We start from the raw sequence: 26,589 nt of genomic DNA on the forward strand, positions 1-26,589 counted from the left end.
AATTTACAGAAGAATAGAAAGTGCAAATCATTCTGTTTACTGATACCATCACACGGACATGGATTGTATTGTGTTGTGTGTTGATAACGCAAGGGAAAGCCCAGTAGGAATTTCACTGAACCCGCCCTAGCCGAAACAGCAGTGATCTCTCCCAGTTGGCCATGGGTAAAGTGAGGTAGGGTGGAAGTGGTCTCCTACATAATTTATTCCCCATATCACTCACAACAGTTGATTTGAGGGTTTCCCTTTCCATTCGTTCAGAGTTATAAAGTGCATACAGTGCTGGTTTGACCTCAATTTTATCTTTGGGCTCAATCTTGCTTGGGCCAGAGAAAAGATCTCCCCTGTCCATGGCACTCAATGTTTTTAGGACTCCCGCAAGCCAGGGGATCGCCATGCCTTAGTCACATTTAAGACAGTCTTTTAGAATATTTTGCGTTAGAGTGGCTTAATTATTCCTCCAGATCCTGATCCAGAATATAGCTGGTCTAGTTCCAATAAAATCACATACATAGGGGAGGTTTAGTTCCTCATGACAAATGAATTCGGAAGAGGAGATTGGGGCACCCAGTATTTGTCTACAGGATCGACTTTCTTCTCGCTGGATACTTGGATTTTTCCCCAATTCCCAGACCTCAGCCCCGTATGTAGCTAGAGGTAAGCACTGTAATCTAACATTTTTTAAAATAGCTCTGGTGGCACCTATTTTCTTTGGATGGGACAAGCTCAAAATAGAATTGGTGGCTTTCGAGAACTTGCCCATGGCGTGGGCCGAGTGCCCACTCCATGAGCCGTTCGCAGCTAAAACCAACCCTAAATATGGGAATGTAGTTACAGATTCTAATTTACCTGGTCCACATGGCATAATAAAAGATTTTTTTAAATTTACACGCAGATCTAAGCCCTCCATGTATTGGATGAAACTTTTAACAAGTAAACGGAGGGCATTTGGTGTTCGAACCATGAGGACAGCATCGTCTGCGTATAATAAAACTGGTAATAGTTGCCCCTGGATTGTTGGTACATCACTAGTCACTTGTTTTAGGGTTTTGGCTAAACCAGTAATGTAAATAATAAACAACAGGGGTGCTAAGACGCACCCCTGTCTTACCCCTCTGCCAATGTTGATAGGTCCAGATACTTCTCCACCCATCCCAATCCTGACTTGTGCCTTGAGATCAGTGTGGAGGTAGGCCAGGAAGTTAACAAGAGCCTCATCCCGTCCATAATTTAGAAGGATTGCCCATAGTTTAGATCTATTCACTAGATCGAAGGCGGATGAAAGATCCATAAACGCAAGGTAAATAGGAGACGATTGGGCAACGCTATACTTATCAATGATCAGTTTTAAATTCAAGCATTGTTCAACCGTCCCTACCTTGCTCCTGAATCCCATCGGACACGGGTCCAATAGACCCGTATCTTCAGTCCACTCCACCACCCTATTATAAATTACTCATTTTTAAGATTTTTAAGGTATTGTCCAAAAGGGAGATCGAACAGTAATTCACTGGGTCCGACCTCTCGCCCTTTTTAAAAATTGGGACTATAGTACTAGTTGACCAGGTAGTGGGCATGGGCACTGTTGGCAGACTATTAAAAACATTAAGAAGAATTGGTGCCCATAGATCCGAACTATGCTTAATAATATCTATGGGTAGTCCGTCAGGACCTGGGGCCTTGTTCCCAAGGCTCTCTTTAATAGCTATTTCCACCTCAGGGAGATCGATCTCTAAGCCGCGGAGCTGTCCAGGGGCAAAGCTAGTTGATTCCTTAAGTGGTGCGGCATACATTTTGGAAAAATTGACTTCCCAGGAGCTGCTGGTTATATTGCAGCTGATTGGGGTTAATTGTTTGCCCATTTCTCGCATTTTTCTGACAGCTGACCAGAAGGGGCCACTGCTTTTCAAGTTTGCACTTCCAACCAGCGAATCCCACTGTTCTGTCAATGATGCAGCCTTTCTTTCAGCTATTTTTTGTTTATAAAATTTCCTGGCTGCCTGTACCTCCAATATGCACCTTGGTTTAGTGGTTAATACCCTGCGCAATTCCCTGTTTGCTAGGGAGCAGGCGGAATCAAACCACCTTGGCTCTTTCCCTTCCATTGGCAATGGAACTGACAAAGAAGTTTTTATGGCTAGACACAGTTTACCAAAGTCAGCAATTATCATCTGACAGTTCCCATCCATGAATAAAAAAGAGTTGATTAACTGGGGATATTCCCTTTTTACACTTTCCAATATTGCCCCACTGTCAACTCCCCTCCGTTTTAATCGCAGACCGTCACCCGAGGGTGTAATATCTCTTGCACCATTTAAATTAGCATATACCTGGCTAGGGCCTAGATGCAGAGTCACTGTGAGGGGGTTATGATCGTCAAACAATGTTTCTGTCACTATGAATTTTGTTACGCGGTCTAATAAATGGGGGGACATCAAGATAAAGTCGATGGTGGAAGAGCAGTCCCTGCCTCTGAAAGTGGGAGCATGATATGTGCTAGGAGTGTAACTTGTATCCATAGCATTGCTTAGAATGTGCTCAGTTAATATGTTAGCTAATTCAATGCCCCTTCGTTCAGCTTGATCTAAGTGATTTCTATCCTCAGTCCAGCAATTCTTTGGGATTTTCGCATTAAAGTCCGCCCGATTAAAATCCCTATCTCCTCCTCAGTTTCTAAACTGGTTTCAAGATTTCGTAAGGTCTTAGAGAGTGCTTCAATGTTCTTATTGGGTACAGTATAAAAATCGTTATTATAAAAGTTAATTAAATAAATCCGGGTCTTTCGCTTGAACTCCAAGTTCTGTATGTTCGGATTCCCTCTTGATAAGTCTCTGATAGTACCACCGGCCAGTATCTTGATCCCAATGAACAAGCCTCCCACTGCGCTTCCAAAATCAGGCTTAGGTGCTGTCACACTAAAACAATGTTAGCCCTCTATATGTAGATTCCCAACAGCCCATGTCTCCTGAAACATGATAATGTATTTACAATCCAATAGCTGGACCCATTGTGGGTCTGAAAGTCTTGATTCTAACCCTGCTACGTTCCAGCTAAGGATTGACAAGTCACAGTGGTTGGTGTGGCTAACTGACTTGCTCCTAGCACTCATAACTATTCTCTGCTTAGAGTTTGGTTAGTGTAGGAGATAGATCCTCTTGTGTAGGTATAGGTGTGGCAGTGTGGTATTGCGCTACTGTTTCCTGGGTTGTGTTGGCTAGTGTTGGTAATAGATGTTCCTCATTGTTTTTACTTTCTTCTTGGCATCCAATGTTACTTCCCCTTTTCCCCAGTCATTCCTGATCTTCTAAATTTGAGAAGGCATGTTCAAACCGGTTATAGGTTGGGATGTTATATATGGACCTCAACTCGTTCTGAGGCAAGTTCCGGTTTAAATTTGTACTTAGATATGGCCTCTCACTATGGTTGTGCGGGGGCATAATGGTAAAGTATGGGTGTGGCATCGGGTGTGCTGGGAATAAGGCCTGATGGCACTGAGCAGGGCCGTTCATAAAGCTAAAATCTTGATTTAGTTGGTGCAATGGGAATTTATTCCTGGTACCAAGATTTGGATCCTGATAGCGCACAGCCGGGTTATTCCCGTGGTTAGAGTTTGGGGCTAGGTGTCTGTAGAAGTAGCCCAGAGGGAGCAAGCTCGTATTAGATTCCCAAGGTAAGGGCAGTGGGACATTATCAAGGGTTTTTTGAGCCCATTGAGGCGACCTGAAATTTATAATTATGCAATCCCCCTCAAACGTTTCTCTCAGCGGGCCCACCCACCCGACTCTTTGTGTTTGGATAATCTCCCTTGCTCCTTCCATTGGGAAATTGCAATTTATAGATAGCCAATGGAGAATCATGTTTTTGAGAGTGATGGGGTTTTCCTCTTGGTCATTCCTTAGTTTGGGCACATTGACTAAGACCAACACATACGCCCCGCATTCAGGCGGCAGGCTGATGCGGGTAGGTATCTTCCTCGTGTTGGTTGCCATGTTTAGTTCAGGTTGGACTGTAGGGCGGTTTTGGGAGTCATTCTTGGTTTGTCTGGGTGGGAACCTTTTACTTTTATAAACATTTTGTTCCATTCCTTCCAAACTAACTACTTTAGTCGTATTAGAATTAGGGGCATGTTTGGCTGGAGGTAGATTTTTGCTTGTGCATGGTGTTGGCATCGGGGGAGTAAGTTTATTGTGACCGTTTGTGTTTGTATTAACCCCATTATTTTTTTGGGCCTTAGTTCCACTTAATATCCCCGCATTGGATTTATTTATTATAGTCTGCCCTATACCTAGTTTTGTTACATGGTCATCTAACACTCTCAGCCTCTTATCCATGTTTAGGATTTGTTGGTTGATTGGCCCTAAAAGAGTAGTCAGTAAGGTCTACATCCTACCCCAGAATCCTTTGTTCCCCATCGCTGCGCTAGCTTTTGTAGTGTGGGTATCTATTTCGTTAAATTGATCTTTCCCCTTATCCCTTTTCCGCTCTGCAGAAGCAAAAATCCTCCGACGTTGCTTGCGCCCACCCTTGTTTCTCTGTTTTTTTGGTGATAGCTCAGTGCCTAAGTGTTTCAATTTTCTCTTGGCTTTTTGCCCCCTGGTTCGCACAGGAACACTGTCACTTTTGTCCCCCTCAGTATTAGATATATCAAGATCCGGACATGGGTCAGTGCCATCTAAATGTGCCAGATCATGGGCCAGTGGTGCACAAGAGTCTTGACTCATGTTCATATCAGACCTGAGCATAGTGGGAGTTGATGATAACCTGCTGCCTGTGGTAAAATGTTCCGGCGGAGCCGTGTCCACAATTATGCAGTTCTCATTAGAGTCTGTGCCTGGAAGCCCTGCATAGGATGCGGCAAGTAGAGAATCCAGTGAGTTATATTGGTTCAAAAGAGGGGGCAAGCTTGGTGAGAGCGAAAAGCACCTTTCAGTATTCTGGATGGCTGTTGCAACAACGTCGATGGTCTTCTGGAGCATTTTATCAATGGCGGTCAAACTTGGCTGCGGGGTGGTGGAAGATGTTACTGCCATTTTGTGCACGTTTTTTGGCCTAGACACTGCCGGTGTTCTGTTCCCCATAATATACGTTTAATCTGGATATAGTATGTGACAAATGTTTAGGCAGTTTAATATACTCTTATCACTGACCTGATAACAATGCAAATGGTCCCGGTGGAAGGTGGAAGAGGCCTGCCAAGGGAGGTGGCCCAGCCCGGCCTCTTCTGGCCTCTGAGGGCCACAGAGGGCCCGCCCTTTGCCCGGGCTTAGCCTGGCGCGTCCCGCGGCGCGGAGGGAGGACAGGACTCTTAAGCGCCTCCTGGCGCAGAAATGCTGCGTGTGGGCGAGTCAATCCCGCTAGGTCTGCTGGGGATTGTAGTCCCCTCGCACTGTGGCTGCGGAGCTGGTGGTTTGCGGCAGCGGGGGGACAAGCTGTCTCAAGCACACTCGTAGCGCAAGGAAAGTTCAATTGCCTTGGGGTCCTCACAGGGAAGCACTGGGCAAAACAGCTGCATGTCCCTCCTTCCGACAAGTAAAGATTACTATTAATTACTCCAGTGGATACTTTGCAGGTCAGTTCAATAGTCTTTATATCCTGCTAGTTCATGATTGCAATGTTAGCAGCTGGTTTCACCTTTGTGCGAGTCAGGCATCTTTTCATTTACATGAGTTCAGGTCTCCTTTTCGTGTTTAGTGGATCTGTGGGTTGGATGCACCAGATGTTACTGTCAGCAACTTCGCCCACTTAAATTCTATCAGGTGTTGTTCTGATAGATTCCTTCACCAATGGTTTGAAACACAAGATAGGCCTGCTCAATGGACAGTCATCTTCAGGTTTTGCAGCTTTCGACATGTTGCAGGCAGGGGCTCATTTTCAGGCAGTTGCTACCTCTGGGCTGGTGGAAAAGGGTCCTTTCCTTCAGCAGTTGAGGTTTGCGGACTGGTGTAGGCAGCTGCTCACAGGGGAATATTTTAGGTAGGCAGAAACACCAGCCCATGAGGGACTGCAGTGGGAATGCCAGACAGTAAGTGACAGTCTGAAGGGTAGCTTCCTAATGAAGCTTCCTGCAGAAACTGCAGAGAGGGATTGTGGCAACCCTAAGGACTTGGGTCAAAATTGGCTTTGCTCAATGATGAAGTGAGTTACGTCTGCTTTGCGTGACCCACAGAAACCGCCAAGACTTCTTCTCATGGACAGTCTCTCTTCACGAAGGGCCAACCACTCTCCATCCGTCTCTGAGTAGGTAAGTAGGCTAATGTACTTTAGGCATACCCTCAGCTTCTCCAGCAAGTTTCAGAATTCAGGGGATATCGTCACTGTTCTTGGAGACTAGCCCTTTACGTAACATGGAGCAGTCCCTCACTTGGTCAAAAAAAATTTGGGCACTGGAACAAAGCAGATAATTTGGACATGACAGAATTTGCTTTTAAGCCTCCATCAACTAATGAGGTGACAAAATCAAAAGAGGTGACATTGGCCATCTCTTTAGCTGCATCCTTATTAAATAGGAACAGGATCATTTACCAATATTGGGGCATTCTGGTCTCTAACTTGAACAGAGAATGTTACATTTACACACTTTGCATGGAGAATACCTCTCAGAGGTGCAGCTGGGCAGTGGTATACTGTGGAACCTATATCTACAAAGTATGTTCTGTTGTTTGTGAAGTAGCACTACTTAACATACTACCAAATGCCATTCATCACTGTACGAGCAAAGATCTACACATAAGCCTCTCCGGCCTTTTGGTTGTATGACATCACAACATGTTGTTTTTACCACGTATGTTTTTACTTTGCAAGCTTTTGCCACACGTTTACATTTGGTCACATTAAAAAGGTGTCTACCCGCTCAGAACTAGCATGCAGACCTTCACCACACAAGTGTAAACCAACTCCTGCAGATCACAGCAACAGCAGGCCTTCAGCCGCATACCTCGAGACTGAACATGGCTCTGTGGAAGAGTTCAAACGTTTCCAGCCCCTGACCTAATCCTTTCTGTTGCAGGAATCAAAGGGCATTCACTTAGAATCGGGGAACATCACTTACAACGCATTTTTTACAATGCACTACCATTACATCGCAACCATTACAACGCATACCATTACAACGCATTGCGCTGGGGGGCGCTCTAGGATAGGGAATATATTTAATTTACTATCCAACACCTTCCCTGCTATCCACGGGGACTGGAGTTGGAATAGTAAATTAAATAATTCACTATCCAGCGCCTAAAAGCATTATGCGTTGTAATGGACTGCGTGGTAAAAACCGCGTTGTAAAGGCATGCGATGTAAAAGCATGCGTTGTAGTGACACCAATCCCTTAGAATCAACATAAACTTGATAGCTTTCATGTGGCCAGTTTAGATCTTATGACACCGTACTGCCCTACTGAGAGAAACTTGCACTGCCCTCAGCTACAACTTAATTGTGCCTGCTATAAACACTTGGATGTGGCTAAATTCAAATTATGCACTTGATAAGAGTAATATGCTGTCTAAAAAATAAAATAAAATTGAAAGCAAACTCTCATAGGGAATGCAAGATTAAGTAAAGCATGTGAAATGTAAGCAGAAACAACTTGGCTACCTTAACGATCTCGCACTCACTATTCAGAAATCAGCAAGTGGTTTTCCCTGAAAAGTTAAGGACATGACTACAGGGCCCTGTAGGGAACCGTTTCAATCTCCAATGCTTATATCCTTACAAAACGTAAGCAGTATGGTTTAAAAAGACCACATCCATAAACACAGAGCCATGGTGAACATTTTGTTTTCCAATCCACCCATCAACCAAGTATTGCAATACATCCAGGAATGGTGCACATCCCCACCTAGGGACAACAATGCTGTTCAAAGAAAGACGAGAAATCAAAAGTAGCGCTTCACTGCAACGTCTGTAAAGTGAGGCTGATGCGTTTGGATGTGAATAAATCCAATCTGGCCACTTTGCAACCACTCTGTCTTGCTTTATTTAGTTATGTATTTATTTTTCATATTTAAAACCTTTTACTTCTCTCCATCCCGAAGCTGCACTTTGGAATAGAAAAATGTCAGAAAAAGGGCATTTCCCAAAAAAGTGTTTTTTCTTTTGTGGATCCATTTCACAGGGAAGCAACTAAATGAAGGAAAGGAAAAGAGGTTGTGAACCGTTTCTTCATGTCATGGTTTTCAGTAAGTGAGGAGCAAGACAGAAAGGGATGGAATTATAGTAAGGGGGGAGGCAGCTGCCAACACAGAAAAGAAAAGGACATTGTCCGTATCTTCGCTGGGCAGTAAGGAAGAGACAGAGTACTTTTCCTTCTCTGCCCGTCCCAGAACGACCACCAAAGCAAGCCGAGCCTTATCTGAATTCCTTTGCTATTTCTGCCGTCCTGGGACACAGCTTTGAATAGAAAAAGTAGGGGAACGGAATCGTTTTAATAAAAGAAGTAGGGGCACGCCGTGCTCTTCCAATCCCGCCAACTTCCACCACTGGGTATTTTGGATCACGGTAAACGATCCTCTCAAGGTTGTACAGCACTACAAATGTTGAAGAGAGTCAATAATGTCCAAAGGCATATTCCTTTAGCTGCAGTCCTGACCCACGGGAACAAAGATTCTGTCACTGTGTCTGTCCCTCTTCACTTGTTCCTCACTGGCATCCCTTCATATTACCCGGAAGCTCTTCTACTTTCTCTCAGAGTTGAGCCGAGACATGGGCGACCCCCTGGTTAGATGAGAGCCGTCTAAATGCTAAGATGAAACGTGGGTTGTTTTGGGGGCGTCTTGCTCATTCCTCTTTGACGTTTCAATGTTCTTGAACTCTCATTCATGCTGGTCTGTTCCAGAAGTAGCCACGAGGCCGAGGCCTACTCGTGCTACTTGTTTCAGCAAGAGAAAGGATGTCAAAGTCTCACTAACAGTAATCAATGCCTTTCTAAGTACTTTAGGATATCGTGTGGTGTGCAAATATTATACTGTAGTACAACATGATTGTTATACAGCTATAGTTCTGTAGATAATTACATGATACTTTTGTTATATTGAATTTTGTATTTCTTTAGGTTAAATATGTTTTCCTTTACTGATTACACATTATTTCTTTCCTTTAAAATTCAGGAAGACCTTATCGAGCAATTCCGGTACCCGCAACACCAGCAGGTACGATAATAAGCTTTACAAAAATCCAATATTGTTCAATGACTGAGTAATGCACCTGTATTGTATTGCTATTGCAATTGTACAGCTCTTCATATTCATAAAGAGGCACTGAAGTGTTCTTGCAGACAGGTAGATTACTAGTCTGTGGGAGTGCTATGGTTGGAAGAGTGTGTTTCTGTCATGTGTTCTATATGGGTAGTGTTTGAGTTTACGCACGTAGACTGGAATTGTGCCCTAATTGTGCCTAGGGTTTTGGCTGAAACGAAAAGAAGCAAGGGTAATGCTTAACTTGTGCTTGTGTGTTCCGGTGCTCTGCACACAATTCTTAACACAGGGACTTATTTATGAGGGTTTACCACATGACGGCGCTGTCAGACTATTTTTGAGCCGAGGACATAAGAAGATTGTTTACAAATGTTAACATTTTTAGTTTTGTGATAATTAGTAGTTACTGTTTGTCCTCCCGTTTGGTAGTCTTGGTAGGGCTAGTGGGTGAAGCAAGCTGCAGTGGCATTCTGTGAAATTTTTGGGCCCTGTCATTTATATGTTAACAAATCAAGTACTGAACAAAGGGGATTGAAAGGTGAGCTTTATAGTAAGTGACCAGTTCAATAAATAGTTGTTTCACCCTTTGCGCAATATGGCAAGTGTTTTTGTGTCCTCTGGTGTGTAGCCGAGAATACACCCCATGTCACTGCAAATGTAAACATAGGTATTTGCAAATCTTTTAGGAACTGTATGAAATGTGCCAAAGTCACGGACACATGGAGAAGCATATGATGTCTGTAGGGTTTGCACCTGTTAGATAAAAACTATGGGTCATGTTTACCAAATAATTACGCAGTGCAGCAAGTCACTTGATAGCGCTGTGTGATAGGGAAAGGGCATCAATGCGTTGTACTTACTCACAATAAATGACCCATTCCTCCCATTTTCCTGTGCTGGCGCAAAATGTGTTGCTTAAGCCAGCGCATGCACCGTTGCACTGTGGTGCAAGGATGCCTGTGTTGTAAGCAAGAGTGTTTTTATGCAGGAAGAGAAACAGCCCCCTGAGGCATATTCACCTTTCTATGTGTGCTGCAGAATGTAGCGCCCATAGAATGAGGAACTTACAAGGAGAAATAAAGATATTTTTCCTCGTTATGCCTCACCTGGGGAGGCGTAGCATTTTGATGCATTTCCAGGTTTGTCAATAATGGTAAATCTGGGAATGCACCAAAATCCATGGCTGGATGAGAGGGAACACTTATGCTCCAGCCATGGAATGCTTCCCTGGGGAACAGTAACGCAACACAGTGATTTGCACTGCACTGCGTTACTCTAGATTTATCAAGCCTCACAAGGCCATGCAATGTGGCTTTGCGTGGCTTGATTAGTCAAACTTAAGAGATGCATCACTCTTGCACAAAGTGGCGTTCTGCAAGAGCGACGCTGCCATCTTAATTGTGTGTGAACTTACCCTCTCAGAAATTCATGCTTTTATCTATTAAAGACTCTTGATTCCCACAAATGTGGATGAAAAACTCATGTCAATATACATTGCGCTGGGTATGCCCAGATTTGGGTCCAGAGTTCACTCTGCCACTGGATTCAAGCTGGCATGGCTGATGAAGGGTGATGCCCCGAAAACCAGTCCCAGGATGCTTGTTTCCGGTACAGGGAGGTCCTGGCTTGGCAGTTTCGGCTGGACAATTTCCGTGAGGCACAGTGTCAAGGTCTGATTTGCATATGTCTGAGTCCAAATTGGGCTAGCATGGTGAGCAAAAGAACGATGGATTTAACCCAGATCTCTAGACAGGGGGTAAATGTTTGATTTGCTCTGCATTGTGTCACTCATATGTGTGTCTTTTGTCTTCTCTCTTTATGTGCGCCGGGTATGTCCAGACGTGCGTTCCAGGCTCACTGCGCCACTGGAATCAAGCTAGCCTTGCTTATTAGCTTTGATGCCCAGGAACCTGTCACAGGATACTTGTTTCCTGTCCAGGGGGGACCTGGATTGAAAGTTCGAGCCGGACTGTTCCCATGAGGCACAGGGTCAAGACTGATTGGCATATGGCTGGGTCCAAACTGGGATGGCATGATGAGCAAAGGAACAATGGATTTAACCAGATCCCTTGACTGGGGATGGATGTTTGATTTGCTCTGTATTCTCTCCATCATCATTGTGTCTTTTAATATACATTGCACAGCAGGTTGCAGAATAGGAACTATGGGGAGGGGCCAATGCATTTGAAAGAAGAGAATGCCACGAGCTGTATTATGTTTTTTTGGGATTCCCAGTGGTGGCAGAATGGCAGCCCATGAGAATGGGATTCATGCCATCTGCTGCATTATTTCTTGTAGTTTTGATTCAAGATGAATGGAGCAGATTTCTATATGAACTGACTTTATACGACCAGCTGTATCATATTTGTAACAACCTCCCCAGCCCAGGAGCATAAAAATGAATAGGCCACACACCAATCTCTGTAACAATGTCTTTATTCTCAAACATACGATTACGCTCTGCATGCATTAGATCATAACTTTTATAACCACATTAGTACCTCCTAGCAGATTACCCAGTTCTCATTTGGAGTCCACCCAGAACTGCGAGGTTCCTAATATCAACAAAACTATTTCTCCCTCTTTGTTATTTTAAAATTACAAATAACATGAGCATACCATTTGCTCAATGAGTCTTCGAGGTGCTCTCAGTGGTCTGTCAGGTTGGGCGGTATGATGTAGTTGAGTTGCACCTTGATTATGCACCAATGATGTAGGCTCAGATGTGTGATCTGGACATTTAGGCAGAGTCACCTTAGTTGTGTTTTTAGGAACTGATGAACGTTGAGGTAGGTAATTAAAATGAGATGATTCCCTTGTGATGGACTTTCTGGGATGATGTGCTGTCACTATATATCCTTTGCAGGTCACAACCCTCAAAGGGTCGACAGCAAGCGGGGTGTCTGTTTTCCACTTCCGTTTCTGTTTGACAAATATCCAGTACCCTCCATCGAAGACTGTTTTCTGGGCGTGATGACGCTGATCTGCATAAGTTTCTTTTTTCACTTATGAGAAGTATACATGGCATGAACCTTTTTGGCACTCAGCCATCACTCTTATGTCCATTGTGGAAGTTTGATTCTGATGGCCAGGGCCGACTTCAGCACTGGTAAATCCCAGTGTGACAATCACTTTTGCGCCCCCCACACCCTATGACCATATCCTCAAATTCTGTCACTACCTCTAGGCAAAAATGCCCCTCATCTCACCAATCATAAAATACTGCTCAACACAGCTCCCCCAATGAGGTCAGCGCCCCCTCCAAAGGTCAGCACTCAGTGCGGCTGCACCAGTCGCACTGTCCAAATGCCTTCCCTGCTGATGGCTCCCCCAAATAGCAAGGTGGCAGGACTCTCATCAGTTATGGAATAAGGAGTTGATCAATAGGCTCAAAGGGCTTGACACAAAGCTTGATTTATTGTGTTTCCCTCGATATATGATCCCTGGAAGTCCTTCTTGTGGGTGGCTATAAATCGTTCAACAGAACCTCTGGCTTAGGACTTTTGATGCTTGACAATTATTCGAACAAGAAACTCCTTGAATTCTTTGCTCTTGGAAGGCGGGCAATTATCAGACTTGAGAATAGCAGGAATGCCCCATGCTGCAAAAATATCATGGAGCTGCTCAATGACTTTGTCATGGGTTGTCGATGATAAGTCTTCCACCAAAGGAAAAAACAAATATTCATCAATGACTTTTCCAGGCATGTGCAGGAAGGTCAGATTGTTAGAGTCTACTGTGTCACCCTACGGGATAAACAGTTACAAATATTGCATGATTTCAGCTCCTTCTCAAATAGTTTATCTAGGTGAAAGAACCACACTTAGTCTGTTAGATCTCTCTTGGTGGCTACAACGCCACAATGTATCTTTGGCTGATTCAATGACTTGCTGTCTCAGTCTCTCAGGTATGATGATTCTCGAGCCTCTCATTAAGATACCGTCTCGATTGATGGATAACTCATCCTGTGCATTTTGGAACGTTTGAAATTCAACATCATCCGCAGAAGGTTGAATGCTTTACTTCCAAGATTGTATCATAATGATGTCTTTGAGGATGTGTATGTCTTTATTTGCTTTAGTAGCAGCAATTATCTGTTCAATGGATAGCGCTGCTGGTGTGCTGAACCTCACAATTAAATTGATATGCTCTTCATTCGCTTTGGCTGTTGAGCTGTGGTGATGTAGCAGCACTCGTGCAGAGTAATCTGCAGGGTTTTGATCTTTAACCAACTTGTGCGCAATTGCACATTGTATTGTATTGTAGGTAGTACTTGTATAGTGCACTGTCACTCTACGGGTATCCTGGTGCTGCAATTACCAGCACTGCTCAAATCTATGCCTGATCATTACTGGAAGAGAGAAATATAATCTATTGCTGGCCTAATCCCTAGGGAACAACCAGGTTTTCAATTTTTTCCTGAAAAGTAGCAGTTTCTCTGTCTGTCTGGCGTCGATCGGCAGGTCATTCCACAGCTGAGAGGCTGCGGAGCTGAAGGCTTGACCTCCCATCCTGGTTCTTCTAGCTTTAGGTATACACACCAGATTTGTTGAAGCAGAGTGAAGATTTCTAGGTGGAGTATACCATGTGAACTTGCTCTGCAATGGCCTTGGTCCCATTCCATGTGTTGCCCTAAAGACCAGGCACAGTGACCTAAACTGTACTCTCTGCAGAATTGGAAGCCAGTGAAGATCCCTCAAAGCTAAAGCGGCAGAGGACTTGCGATCTCTATTTAAGGCTAGCTTCACAGCCAAAGTTTGAACTCTCTCTAGTTTCCTTATCAAAATAATAGGGGCCCCAAGCATCAGGCCATTACAGTAATCTAGTCTGCACGGTATAGTGCTTCTCACCACCTGTGCCCTTGCTGGGATCGGTAGCAGCGGTAGAATTTTCCGATGGGCTCTGAGCAGCGAGAAGCACAAGCCAGATAACTTGTTTACTTGAGATTCCAGCTGTAGTGTGTTACCAAACATCACCCCCAAATTATGTACCGAGTGCAGTAGTGTGGCTCACCGGTTAGAGGCGGCAGACCCGAGAGCAGAGGACGGCCTGGGACCAGGGTTCGATTCCCGACGCGGCAGGTTTCTGGACCAGGGTCAGCGGACTCGATAATTCTCTCGCCTCGGTGCCCACTCTGATCAGCGATCACACTCGGCAACTCTGGGCATAAGCTTGCCTCATCTGCACTAACGGCCCCACCAGACCGCCGGGGATGCCTGGTCTCACCCTGGAGATACCCATTAAGGGACCATCTCTCAGGGAAGCCAGGAAGGGTTTCGCAGCGGTCGAAGCGCGGAGATACTCCTCCGGGAGTCTATCCTAGCGCTATATAAACCCACAATTAATTAATTTAATTAATTAACTGGGATGGTGTCAAAGATTTATCAGTGAGAATAGGCCAGAAGTCAGCTGAGAGTGGACACGGAGGCTTACTAGTAGCACAGTGTATTATCTCTGTTTTTCCCCGTTAAATTGTAAGGAGTTTTCAGCATGCACTCATGAAATCTGTCCTGTGACACCGCTTAATTCTCTTCTAACGAGAAAACAAGCTGAGTGTCATCTGCATAGTTCACAAGTTCTAGTCTATAGGATCTAACACTATAGATTAGTGGTCACAAGTAGATGTTGAATAAGATGGGACGTATTGCTGAGCCTTGCGGACCCCATTCAAGATGGGACTGTAACTGTAGGAGAAAGGTGGCATAGACACTGCTTGCTGTCTACCAGAGGGGTAAGACAGAAACCATTCCAGTGATGTACCCCTGATACCAACATCAGTTAACCTTTCCAGCAAAATGTTATGGTTGACTGTGTCAAATGCGCCTGACATGCCCAGCAATACTAACATTACTGGATGTCCATTGTCAGCCCGCATTCTGAATCCGTCAAGGACTGTCACTAGAGCTGGTTCAGTTCCGTGAGCTGGACGGAAACCAAATTGCCAGTCGTCTACCAGAGGATTTTCCACCTAGAATAGGGATAGGGTTTGACTGACTAGCCTCTCTAAGATCTTTACCGGGTAAGGCCTCAAGGAGATAGGTCTATAGTTGCACAGACACAGGGGTCAAAAGTGGCCTTATTCAAAAGAGGTGCTACAATAGCCTGCTTCCAACACTCAGGAACTATACCACTACTTAAAGATTGACCACATATCAGTTGGAGTTGGTGGTAGAGCTCTTGGGTACATTCTCTCCATATCCTTTGCGGAAGAGGGACAAGAGGTGATCCAGAGGACACACTCAGTGCAAGTTTGTTAAAGCCTTCCTCTGTCGGGACTGGCACTTGATCTATGATGACCTGAGTTCCATTCACTACTCTACTTTCTTGCAGCTCCTTGGTGCTTAGGCCAAGTGGGACATGTCCATGGGATTTCAACATCTTTACTACTTTTGAGACTGCCAATGATTTTATTGATCTTCTCTTCAAAATACATTGCTAGCTTGTTGCATAACTCTTGTGTAGCCACAACTTTGCTTTTTACGCACTCCGGTTTAGAGAGGTTACTTACTACATTAAATAACGCCTTCATGCTTTTAGGTGCTTGTAAAATAATTTTAGCATAGTATGCCGCTTTAGCTTTAGCAATAGCTGCTTTATAGGCACTCAGTGCCTTTTTCATAATGATTTTGTCCTGTTCTCGATACTCCCTTCTCCACTTTCACTCAGCCTGTTTACACTCTTTCCTCAGTCTTCTTAACTCTTCAATATGTCACAGGGTTGATGGTTTGTCCCTGCTCTTAATCTTTTTCATGGGGCTCCATTTGTCTAGAGAGATGTATCTGCCTACAAAGATTAGAGTAGTTTTCCCCCACTGATTTACTGGTATCAACAAGGCTATTTCCATCAAAACAAGGACAGTGTTTATTTTCAAGCAATTTGTCCCTTTCCCAGCCATAACGACAGAGCCAGACTGGGCAGTTTTGTTATTCCCTTTATTTGTAGTGTGAAGTATTAACTGGAACTGTATTAAGAATCGGTCTGTCCTGTCTAGAGGCAATATTTCTATGATTTCTACCTCATTAAGATTGGAAAATATTAGGTCTAACAAATGACCTCCTTGGTGCGTGGGTTGCTGTACTAATTGCTGCAGATATAAGGTCTTACAGGCTTGTAGTAATGTCTCTCAAGGCGGAATCTAGAGTCCCATTGTTCCGTAGATTAAATTCCCCTTATATAAGTAGTTTGGAGTGGGTGACAGCAATGTTAAAAAGAGTATCAATTAGTGCTCGACACTGAGGGCTTTTTCCTCCAGGCGGTCTATGGCAGACTATGCCGGAGACTAGATGTCCTTTAGCTTACCTAAGGGAGAAACCTAGCATTTCAATACCATCCACTTTGTCCACCGTAAAAGGTGCAACATACTATGTTTCCTTGTACATCGATCCCACCCCTACTCCTTTCCCTGTTAACCTAGGCTTGTGAAAAACCTTGTAGCCTGGGGGCAAGAAACCCCAATACAATCTCAGAGTCGGGTCGCGTCCATGTTTCTGTAAGAACAGTACATCCAGGTTATAACCCTCTAGCAGGACAAAGATATCCTGATAGTGTTTTACCAGTGATCGAACATTGATAAGACCACATTTTAAATTGTTTTGTGTACTGTCTATGAGTGTAAACCCTCCCTCCCCGTACACCATGCCTGCAATACTCGCTTTGCTGTGCTCACCGATTGCCAGGAGGTGGTCCCTTGAATAGCAAATGGTAGTATCCTTAATGGGGAGCTGCTTTTGGCCAGCAGGATGGCTAGCGCTAGACTCGCCTGGTGCGCGTATGGGCACAGATGGGCTTGACCTAGGTGTGCCTTCAGCGCGCATGTGGTGCGCCCTTTGCACGCTTGCATCTCCCCTGCTTAAGTAGGGAGGAGCGGTCTGGGTGAAACACTAGTATGCTGAGCAAGATGGAGTGTGCTTGGTGACCCGCTCTTACAGGCGGAGTACACCGACTCACCTTAGTCTATCTGGTAACCATGAAGTGCGAATGCAGGCAAACAACAGTTACATGTTACTTTAAAATGAAGTTAAAAACATTTGCCCTACATTAAAAAGCCTAAAAAACTTAAGCCTCATCCCTTCTACTTAACAAAGCTATACGTGCTGCTACCAACATTGACGAATAGAAAATCGCAACAAGGTAATCGATACTGACTGCACGCTTGCATCCCCTCTGCTTAAGTAGGGAGGAGTGTGCTGGGTGAAACACTAGTTTCTTGCAGTCACCACCCCCACCTGTCGATGTGAGAAGGCATCTTAGCTTTCTGGTTTCCAATGATAGTGAGCAACTCCTGGTGGCCTGTAATAATATTTAAACATTTCCTATATAGAAATACATGAACATGTTTTCAGGTCCACAGTGCAGCCATACTCTTCTTTTCCTTCTGAGAATAGGCATGTTCTGGTTCAGACAGGCTTTACTGGCATAGGCCACAATGTGTCTCTGAGCATTTGGATGTCCATTGGTGTTGAGCAAGAATGGCTCTCAGCCCCACCAGTTCAAAAAACTGTATTTCGGCCACCTGGGCCATAAAAGTACATACATGAATAAAAAGAAATAATAAATAGATAAAAAATACAGTTCGACAATAAGCAGAGTCACATTAAAAAAAACTAAAATAGTACACTCCAGTAACTGATTTATAGCAAATATTAAAGTAGACCAAAGTTAAAAGCATAACGTATTTGTATGAGCGCAATCATTTACATGAGGTAGTGCACGAGTGATACAGCAGTGTGGTGCCAGAAAAACAGTGCAAACAACATCATCCTACTGATGGAGGGGAAAAAGCCTTTCTCCTAAGTATCCACATAGCACCTCGGAACTTGGCAACAGAGATGGCAAATACGGGGGCACCCATCCACTATAATTATGTGAAGAGCAATAAGGTGACTGGGTAAACCTAGCAACCTGCATATAGAGGTACTGAAATTCCACAGGGTGAGGCGTAAGCTGATCATGCAAAAAAGACATGTGACATGCTCTCCTCAAAGGAGTTGCAAACCGGGTACACAGCAACTCCCCCATTAGCCCATTTGGAGGTGAACAATCTCAATAGTAGGGTGCCCACACTAAAGTTAAAGTCTAACTTCCTGTACAGTGTGTCAGAGCAACTCATAGCCAAAGGAGGGCTTAAAATCAATGAATTCACTTGATGGCTTGGAAGAGAGTTTTCCTGGATTCATTGCTCATTGTGATTGCCCAGTAGTGACGTTTCAAAAGACCTTGGCCTGGAAGTTAGTTGTAGCCCTGTGCACCAACAACTTAGGCAACCAAAGGGAATAATGCATCTCTTTGATTTAAGAGAGCCAGGGGACCTTACTGAAATCGTTGACTTTCATTACTTCATAGAGGGCAACAGCATAGTGGGCAGGTTTGAGAGTAGGCAGTAGATGCCTCCTATACAGTAATGTACGCAACCTGATTTTACTTGCCAAACTTCTAACACCCAGGTACATGAGGAGTGGAGACAGTGGAGAACTGAAAGGGAAAAAAGTTAGATTGCTCTAAAATTTGCTTTTAACTGTAGCTAATACGTCTGTATTAGAGAACACCAAGTTTGGCCCTGTAAAGGGCCGAACTCAATGCGTTTGTCTTGTGGATTTGCAGGGTGGGCGTGATAGGTTTACTATGGGAAGTACAATATTCTTTGAGTAATGCACCCAACAACTGCTTGTGTTTTATTGCCGCTTTGTTGACATGGGACACTTAAGTCATGCCTCCAGAGAATGTCACACCCATAAGTGAAAGATTACAGCTTTTCAAGAGGGAATACCCCTAAGGCAATACTCCTTTTTATGCAATTTTTATAGAATAAACAACATCAATTTGGTTTTGGAATTGTTGCTCTCCAAGTCACAAGCAATGCAAAACTCATTAAAGTGAGTCAAGAGTTTCTGGAGCCTGCTCAGGGAAATCAACAAAGTGTCATCCGCCAATAGGAGAATGGGAGTTTTGACTTTGGCCAATGAGGGGACATCCATATCTACCTGAGGCAGAAAATGCACAATGTTGTTTATAAATAACGAACACAGTGTGGATGCCAGTACGCATTTCTGGTGGACTCCTTTAAGTATCCTGTCAGTCAACTGGCCCTGGTCACCCAACATCATTTCTACATAATTATTCTTATGTAGATGTACTCATAACAATAGGATGTCAAGCGGGCATAGCAAAATTATCAAGAGTCATCTAAAGACCAAACAGAGGGTCTAAACCAAAAGGGGATTTTAAATCAATGAATGCAACGTAAAGTTTGCTCTTGACGATTAAAAAAGTCCTCCAGTAGATCAACAAAATAAGGCTTTGTCAATGGTAGAAACCTTCCTGCGGAAAGTGGCTTGGAAGGAGCTGAGAATATGATTTTTAGCTATCCATTCCATTTTAGCTATCCAAGAGTCTAGTTGAACATTTACAATTTGTTATATTTTCCTGAAAAGCTAAAGCTACCAACAAGTCAAACAACCCACTTTTATGAGGCAATAACCCCAGTGACTCTGATAAGCTTCCTGTAAAATGAAGAACATCTGATATAGGGATGTAAATTAAAAATAATTGAAATACAAGGTCTATTGTTAATAGAGATGTGACGATTATACCAGAGAGGAGAGTGCTGAAAAGTATTTCTCATGATTATCCTTGGCTGACTGTGAGGCCTTAACCGCTCTGCTGCTACGCCTTCCCCCCCCCCCCCCCTGTGCTAAGCCTTTTTTGCCTATTTGTGGTAGTTCATGCTTAGGCCCCTGTAACCTTTTGACCACATAAGGTATCCACGCCGAATATGTGTCCTTTTTTTCCAACATCATGGGGATTCTAAAGGTACCCAGGGTTTGTGGATTCCCTTGGAGGGGACCCAGAAATTAGCCAAAATACAGCTACATTTAGTTTTTTGGGGGAAAATGGGAACAAAGGCTACAGATAAAAGCCTTTGTTTTTTTCCCTGTAAATAGTTAAAAAAAAGGGGTTGTGGTGCTGAAATCACCATATTCCCAGCCTTCAGTGACCAGCAGACTTTTGTAAGAAAACCAAATTATTTTACAAAGTTGGATGCCAGTACGCATTTCTGGTGGACTCCATTTTTCCGGGACATATTTTTGCAATTTTTTGTGCTATAAACCTCTTTCCAATTAATGATAGAAGTGGGGTTGAAAGCAATAATGGATCCTGGAAAGCTATACGTTTTAGAGAAGTAGACAAAATTCTGAATTCAGCAAGGGGTTATTTGTGTACATCCTTCAAGGTTTCTTCATAGAAACTAAATGTTGAATATAGGAAAAATTGCAAATTATTTGAAGAAAACAGCCATTTGTGTCAAGGTTTGCACCTGTGAATTATTCTAAATATGATAGCTGTTTGAAATCAATATACCATTACATCCGCTGCACCTTTCTGTTTTTTTGGACATATAGGACTTGTAGGTTCACCTAGAACCCGACGATCCCAGATCCAATAACATGAGCAGCGACTTGCAATGTTTTTTTATTATGTACCAGGTATATAGCAATTATTCTTGGAAAATGTATACATGGAACAATTGGTATGAAACTCACCTATGTACTTCTGAAATGGGAACAAAATATAGAGTTTAGAAACAGTAGATATGTTAACATTTCCGAAATTGGGAATACCCATACTAGCATGAGAATTATTGGTTATTTTTCAAAATGACTTATTTTTTACACACTGTCTTTCATTTGGAATGGCAGAAATGCATTGAAAGTCAATAGGTAATACCAGTTGCTCTACAATTCTGTGTTACCCTAAGTCGTCCGATAAAAATGGTACCTCACTTGCCACGACAGGACACAGCTCAAAAAGCAACGTAGACACACCACATTTTCACAATAAAAAATTACCCTATTTTTGCAAAGCGCCTAGCTGTAGTTTTTGAACCCTAGCTCTGCCGGCACCTAGGGAGATCCAGCAAACCTATTCATTCTCGAAAACTAGACAAACAGGGGAATCTAGAATGGGCTGACTTGACTGGCTCTCACCAGGTTCTGTTACCCAGAATCCTTTGCAAACATAAAACATTATTTTGAAAAACACACATTTTTCTCACATTTCTTTGATGGAAAGTTCTGGAATCTGAGTGGCTCCACAAAATTCCACCCACCCCGCATTCCCCAAAGACTGCCAAGAAAAATAGTTCCTCACTTGTGTGGGTAGGCCTAGTGACCGTGACAGGAAACGGCACAAAACGCAAAGTGTACACACCACATTTTCACAGTGAAAAATGACCCTTTTTTTGGAAAGTGCCTTGCTGTCGTTTTTTAACCCCAGCTCTGCCGGCATCTACGGAAACCTAGCAGGCCTAGACATGCAGGGGAATCCAGGATGGGGTGACTTGACTGGCTCTCACCAGGTTTTGTTACCCAGAATCCCTTGCAAACATAGAAAATTGTCCAAAAACACATTTTCCTCACATTTCTTAAGTGGAAAGTTCCGGAATCTGTGTGAATCCACAGAATTCTACCCACTGTGCGTTCCCCAAAGTCTTCTGAGAACAACAGTATCTCACTAGTGAGGGTAGGCCTAGTGCCCACATCAGGAAACGGCGCAAAACTCAACGTGGACACACCATATATTCACAGTGAAAAGTGACCCTTTTTTTGCAAAGTACCTAGCTGTAGTTTGGGAACTCCAGCTCTGCCGGCACCGAGGAAAACCTAGAAAACCTGTTAAGTTTTTAAAAATACTGGACACCCAGGGGAATCCAGGAGGGGGTGGCTTGACTAGTGACTTGTCTGGCTCTTAGTAGGTTCTGTTACCCAGAATCTCCTGCAAACCTAAAAAACAGTAAAAAAAATCATATTTTCCTCACATTTCTGTGGTGGAAAGTTCTGGAATCTGTGTAGATCCACAACATTCCACCCACCACGCATTTCTCAAAGTCCTTAGAGAAAAATGGAACCTCACATGTGTGGGTAGGCCTAGTGCTCGCGCCAGGAAATGGCGCAAAACGCAATGTTGACACACCACATTAACACTGTGAAAAATTACCCTTTTTTAGCAAAGTGCCTAGCTGTAGTGTTTGAACCCTAACTCTGCCGGCACCTAGGGAACCCTAGCAAACCTATACATTTTTTAAAATTAGACACCCAGAGGAATCCAGGATGGGGTGACTCGACTGGCTCTCCCCAGGTTTTATTACCCAGAATCCCTTGCAAACATAAAAAACTGTAAAAAAAAAAATATTCCTCAAATTTCTTAGGTGGAAAGTTCCGGAAATTATGTTGATCCACAAAATTCTACCCACCCCACGTTCCCAAAAGTCTACTGAGAAAAATGGAACCTCACTTGTATGGGTAGGACTAGTGCTCGCCACAGGAAACAGCGCAAAACGCAACATGGACACACCACATTTTCACAGTGAATAGTGACCCTTTTTTTGCACAGTGCCTAGCTGTAGTTTTTAACCCTATCTCTGCCGGCACCTGGGGAAACCTAGCAATCCTATAAATGTTTATAAACTAGAAACCCAGGGGAATCCAGGATGGCGTAACTTGACTGGCTCTCACCAGGTTCTGTTACCCAGAATCCCTTGCAAACTTAAAAAATGTTTAAAAAAACACATTTTACTCACATTTCTTTGGTGAAAAGTTCTTTAATCTGCGTGGATCAACACAATTCCTCCCAACCCGCATTCCCCAAAGTCTTCCAAGAGAAATGGCACCTCCCTTGTGTGGGTAGGCCTAGTGCCCATGACAGGCAAGGACCCAAAACCTTTTGAGGCGACATCAAAGTTACCTATCACAAATCAACCTGGTTTTGCAAGGGGGGTCCCATTAGATTTTTTCGCAGAACTCAGCGGACATTAAGGGAAACCCACCAAACCCACACATTTCTGGAAACTAGATACCCGGGGGAGTCCAGTGAGGTATAGCTTGCATGGGTCCTCCAACATTCTTCTACCCAGAGTCCCCTGCAAACCTCGAATTTCATTGAAAAAATCACTTTTTATCTCAAATATCTGTCTGGGAAAGTTCTCGAATCTGCGTGAATTCACAAATTTACTCCCACCTAGTGTTCCCTCGGGTCTCCCGATAAACATGGTACCTCACTCCTGTGGGTGGGTCAAGGACCCGAGACAGGCAAGGGTCCAAAACCTATTGAGGAGACATCAAAATGGCCTGTCACGCATGGGAGTGCCATGAGCTTTGAGCCCCTGGCTCGACGGCCATCTAAGTAAATCTACCAAACCCACACATTTCTGAAAACAAGACACCCAGGGGAGTCCACCGAGGTATGGATTGTCTAACCCGGGGGGCAGATAAGGGGCTATTGCCCCAATATGCCTCGGGAAGGGGCAGAAAGACTGTGGTAATAGAATGTGTGCTCATGACGGAGCCATTCCGTCATGAGCATAGAAGGGGTTAACAATGAGCAAGAATGTTTGAACAAAGGAAGAGATGTAAAATTAATCTTTGCCGTAAAGGCAAGAATCTCTGTATAGAAAAAGAGAAAGTAAGTGACGTTCAATAGTGAGGCATAAAGGAGTAAAAGGAGAAATGTCTGTAAGAAGCCAATGAGAAGCTTGTTTAAGACAAAAAGCTTTGTGATACAGCTGGAAATCAGAAAAAAATACTCCTCCATTAGATTTTAACTTTCTAAGATGATACAATTACATTCTAGATTTCTTATTATTCCATAAAAATTTGAAGAGAATGGAATATATTTTTTTAAATACATGAAAGGAATATGTATTGAATCATTGAAAAAGTATATAACATAATTGGAGTGATCATCTTGATAGAATCAAGGCGCACCCACCATGAAGAAAAAGAGGGTTCTAGGATGATAGAAGTTTGGAGATACTATCAAGACCTTCCTTCATACTTATTTTAAGGGAATGCAATATGGAATTAGTATACCATATACCTACGTATTTGGTTCACTGATAGAATATCCTTGTAATACATTTTGATGTTCAAAATATCAAGAAATAAATATAGAGTACAAAAATATCGACGTTCATACCTAAACAGGTAAGTACAAATATGTTGAATCAAAAATATCGATGTTAAAAATATAGATGCAAATAATATTGATTTAAATATATACTTAAAGTAAAATAATATATATCAAATATATTAAGGGGTAGATTCTGATGCCGTCCGACATTGGTCAGGGACCGTGACCGACCAACCTACTGTCGTCAGATACGGCCCTGCAAGTACGATGCAACCGAACCCTGTTCCTTCGCAATCGTATGTCACACAATGGGAGCACGCATTCCGGGCGGAATGCATGCCCGTATTGTAAAATGGAGGGGTGCAGTTCATGGCTGCATCCTCTGGCCGGCACCTCAAGGTGCCTGTCACCGGGTGCAGGGACCTATAGATGGGCAGCATAAGTGCCTCCAGGCTGCCATTCGGCGGCCTCGCAACCCTGGGGTCCTTACTGGGGCCCCCCAAAGACAGTTTCCGCCTGCCTTTCCATGCTGGAAACACCAGCACGAAAAGGCAGTGAAAAACTGCCATTGTATTCCCTCAATCGCAAAGAGGCGGTCGGGGGAGTACTGAAGGATTTCCGGCTGACGGGCAGGCTCTCCGAGCCTGTTGTCAGCCATTTGGAAATCCGAGTCAGATTCCTTTCCGACCGAGCCCATCGGAATGGCTCGGTCGGAAAGGAATCCGGCCAGCACATTCCGATGCGGGCGGATGGGATCCGAACGTCGTTCGAAGCCCTTCCGTCCGAAATCGGAATCAGCCCCTAAATATTAATATTAATAAAAATAAAATAAATGTAATATACATTTTAAAAAACATAACAAAAAAACTTAATTTAAAAACACACAAACATAATAAGTTATACTTATATATTTACTTTAAAATAATTAATAAACTATTACCTTTTAAAACGTTAAAATTATATTAAAAAATATATATGCATAATTTAATATATATAAATAAATCTCGAATAAATTAAAACATTAAACAATGAACAAATAATGAAACATAAAATGCCCAATACAATCAGTGCAACAGTATGGAAAGTGTTGCATAGTAAAATAATTAAATTTACCATTCCAACTCCAGTGAGTGCAACAGTAGGGGAAATGTTGGATAGCGGAAGGGTAAAAATTACTATTTCCACTCCTCAAAGTGCAACAGTAGGGAAAGTATTGGATAGCGGAGTGGTAACAATTACTATTCCCACCTCAGTGAGAGCAACAGTAGGAAAACTGTTGGATAGCGAAGGGCACAAAATTACCATTCCCACTCCAGTGAGTGCAACAGTAGGGAAGGTTTGGGAGATGCATCCATCCTTGTAAACGTGCACTAATGTCCTTTTTTACTTTATCAAAATTAACCTTGATAAGATCTACAATATTCTGGGTATCGCTGACCCCAAAATATATTTTTTCTTTCTTACATTCTATCCCCTCTATCTCCATATTCCAGGCCATGACTTCAGTTTCAGTTGATGCCATATCCCCAGATTTTCCCGAACTCATTCGTTATACCCAACATCCACCCCATCGATTGTTGTAAGTTTGTAGTAAGAATTAAAATATCGTCAGCATAGAAGTCAATCTTTTTATTCCAACCCTGAAATTCAAAGGGCAGTATACCGTGACTACTCCTGATTTTTCTCGCCAAGGGTTCGGTATAAAGATCGAACAAAAGTGGGGACAAAGGGCATCCTTGCCTAGTCCCCCGCTCAATCTGTAGTAAACCGTTAACTAGTGTAAGAAAGGGGCTCTGTATATACAAAGTAAGGTACATTGTGCACAGAGTCCACAGTCCCCAGAGGTTTGGCAGAGGCTAAAGTTAGATATAACCTTACTCTCTAAAGTGGTTGCTTGGTCGAGCAGTAAGGCAGCATCAGAGGACAGTGTAAAGCATTTGTTGTACACACTCAGTCAGCAAATGGTCTCACACAATCAAGAACTGAACTCTAAGCCAATTGTTTTGTATCAAAGGATATAGTTGTTTTATTTTAGAACCACTACGAAAAGTACAGCACTGGCATCTCTCCTGATCACAGGTGAGTAAATTCACATTCGTTATTCATCTTAGAAGAATTTCCAAGTGAAACCAGTCAATGTTAACCTATCGAAGGTAAATGAGTTATCAGCTTTTAGGTAAGTACTCAACTGGTAGAGTTAAGGTTCTGGGCATAGACTCAGGAGTCTCCCAGGGTCAGAAAGGTCCAGTTGTTGCACCCTCAGCGGCAGAGGGGCAGCTGGGTGCAGAGAGAGTGGGCCCAATGTAATCCTATGGAGGGTAGGGGGCCTTCGGTTGATGGCTGCAAGCAAGCTGGCCACGCGGCTGTGGGAGCTGACCTCCTGGTCACTTACACAGGGCAAGTGGGAAAGTAAATTAGTGTAGTTGCTGCACTTTCAGAGGCACTCGGGCGGCTGGGTGCAGGGTGCTTTTGTGCCGTCGGGTGCTCAATATTAATC

General features: G+C 43.4%; 1 protein-coding gene across 1 annotated transcript in view; it reads left to right on the top strand.

Annotated features, from left to right (window-relative positions):
- Window positions 1-26,589, top strand: part of LOC147727785 (uncharacterized) — a 1,253,841-nt gene that overhangs the window by 863,028 nt on the left and 364,224 nt on the right. Inside the window, exon 7 of the mRNA XM_086963180.1 lies at window positions 9,102-9,143. Within this exon, the coding sequence (XP_086819306.1) occupies window positions 9,102-9,143 (42 nt within the window). The remainder of the gene's footprint in view (window positions 1-9,101; window positions 9,144-26,589) is intronic.

The sequence above is a fragment of the Lissotriton vulgaris genome, chromosome 3_1 (assembly GCF_964263255.1).
Source record: "Lissotriton vulgaris chromosome 3_1, aLisVul1.2, whole genome shotgun sequence".
NCBI classification, from domain to species: Eukaryota; Metazoa; Chordata; class Amphibia; order Caudata; family Salamandridae; genus Lissotriton; species Lissotriton vulgaris.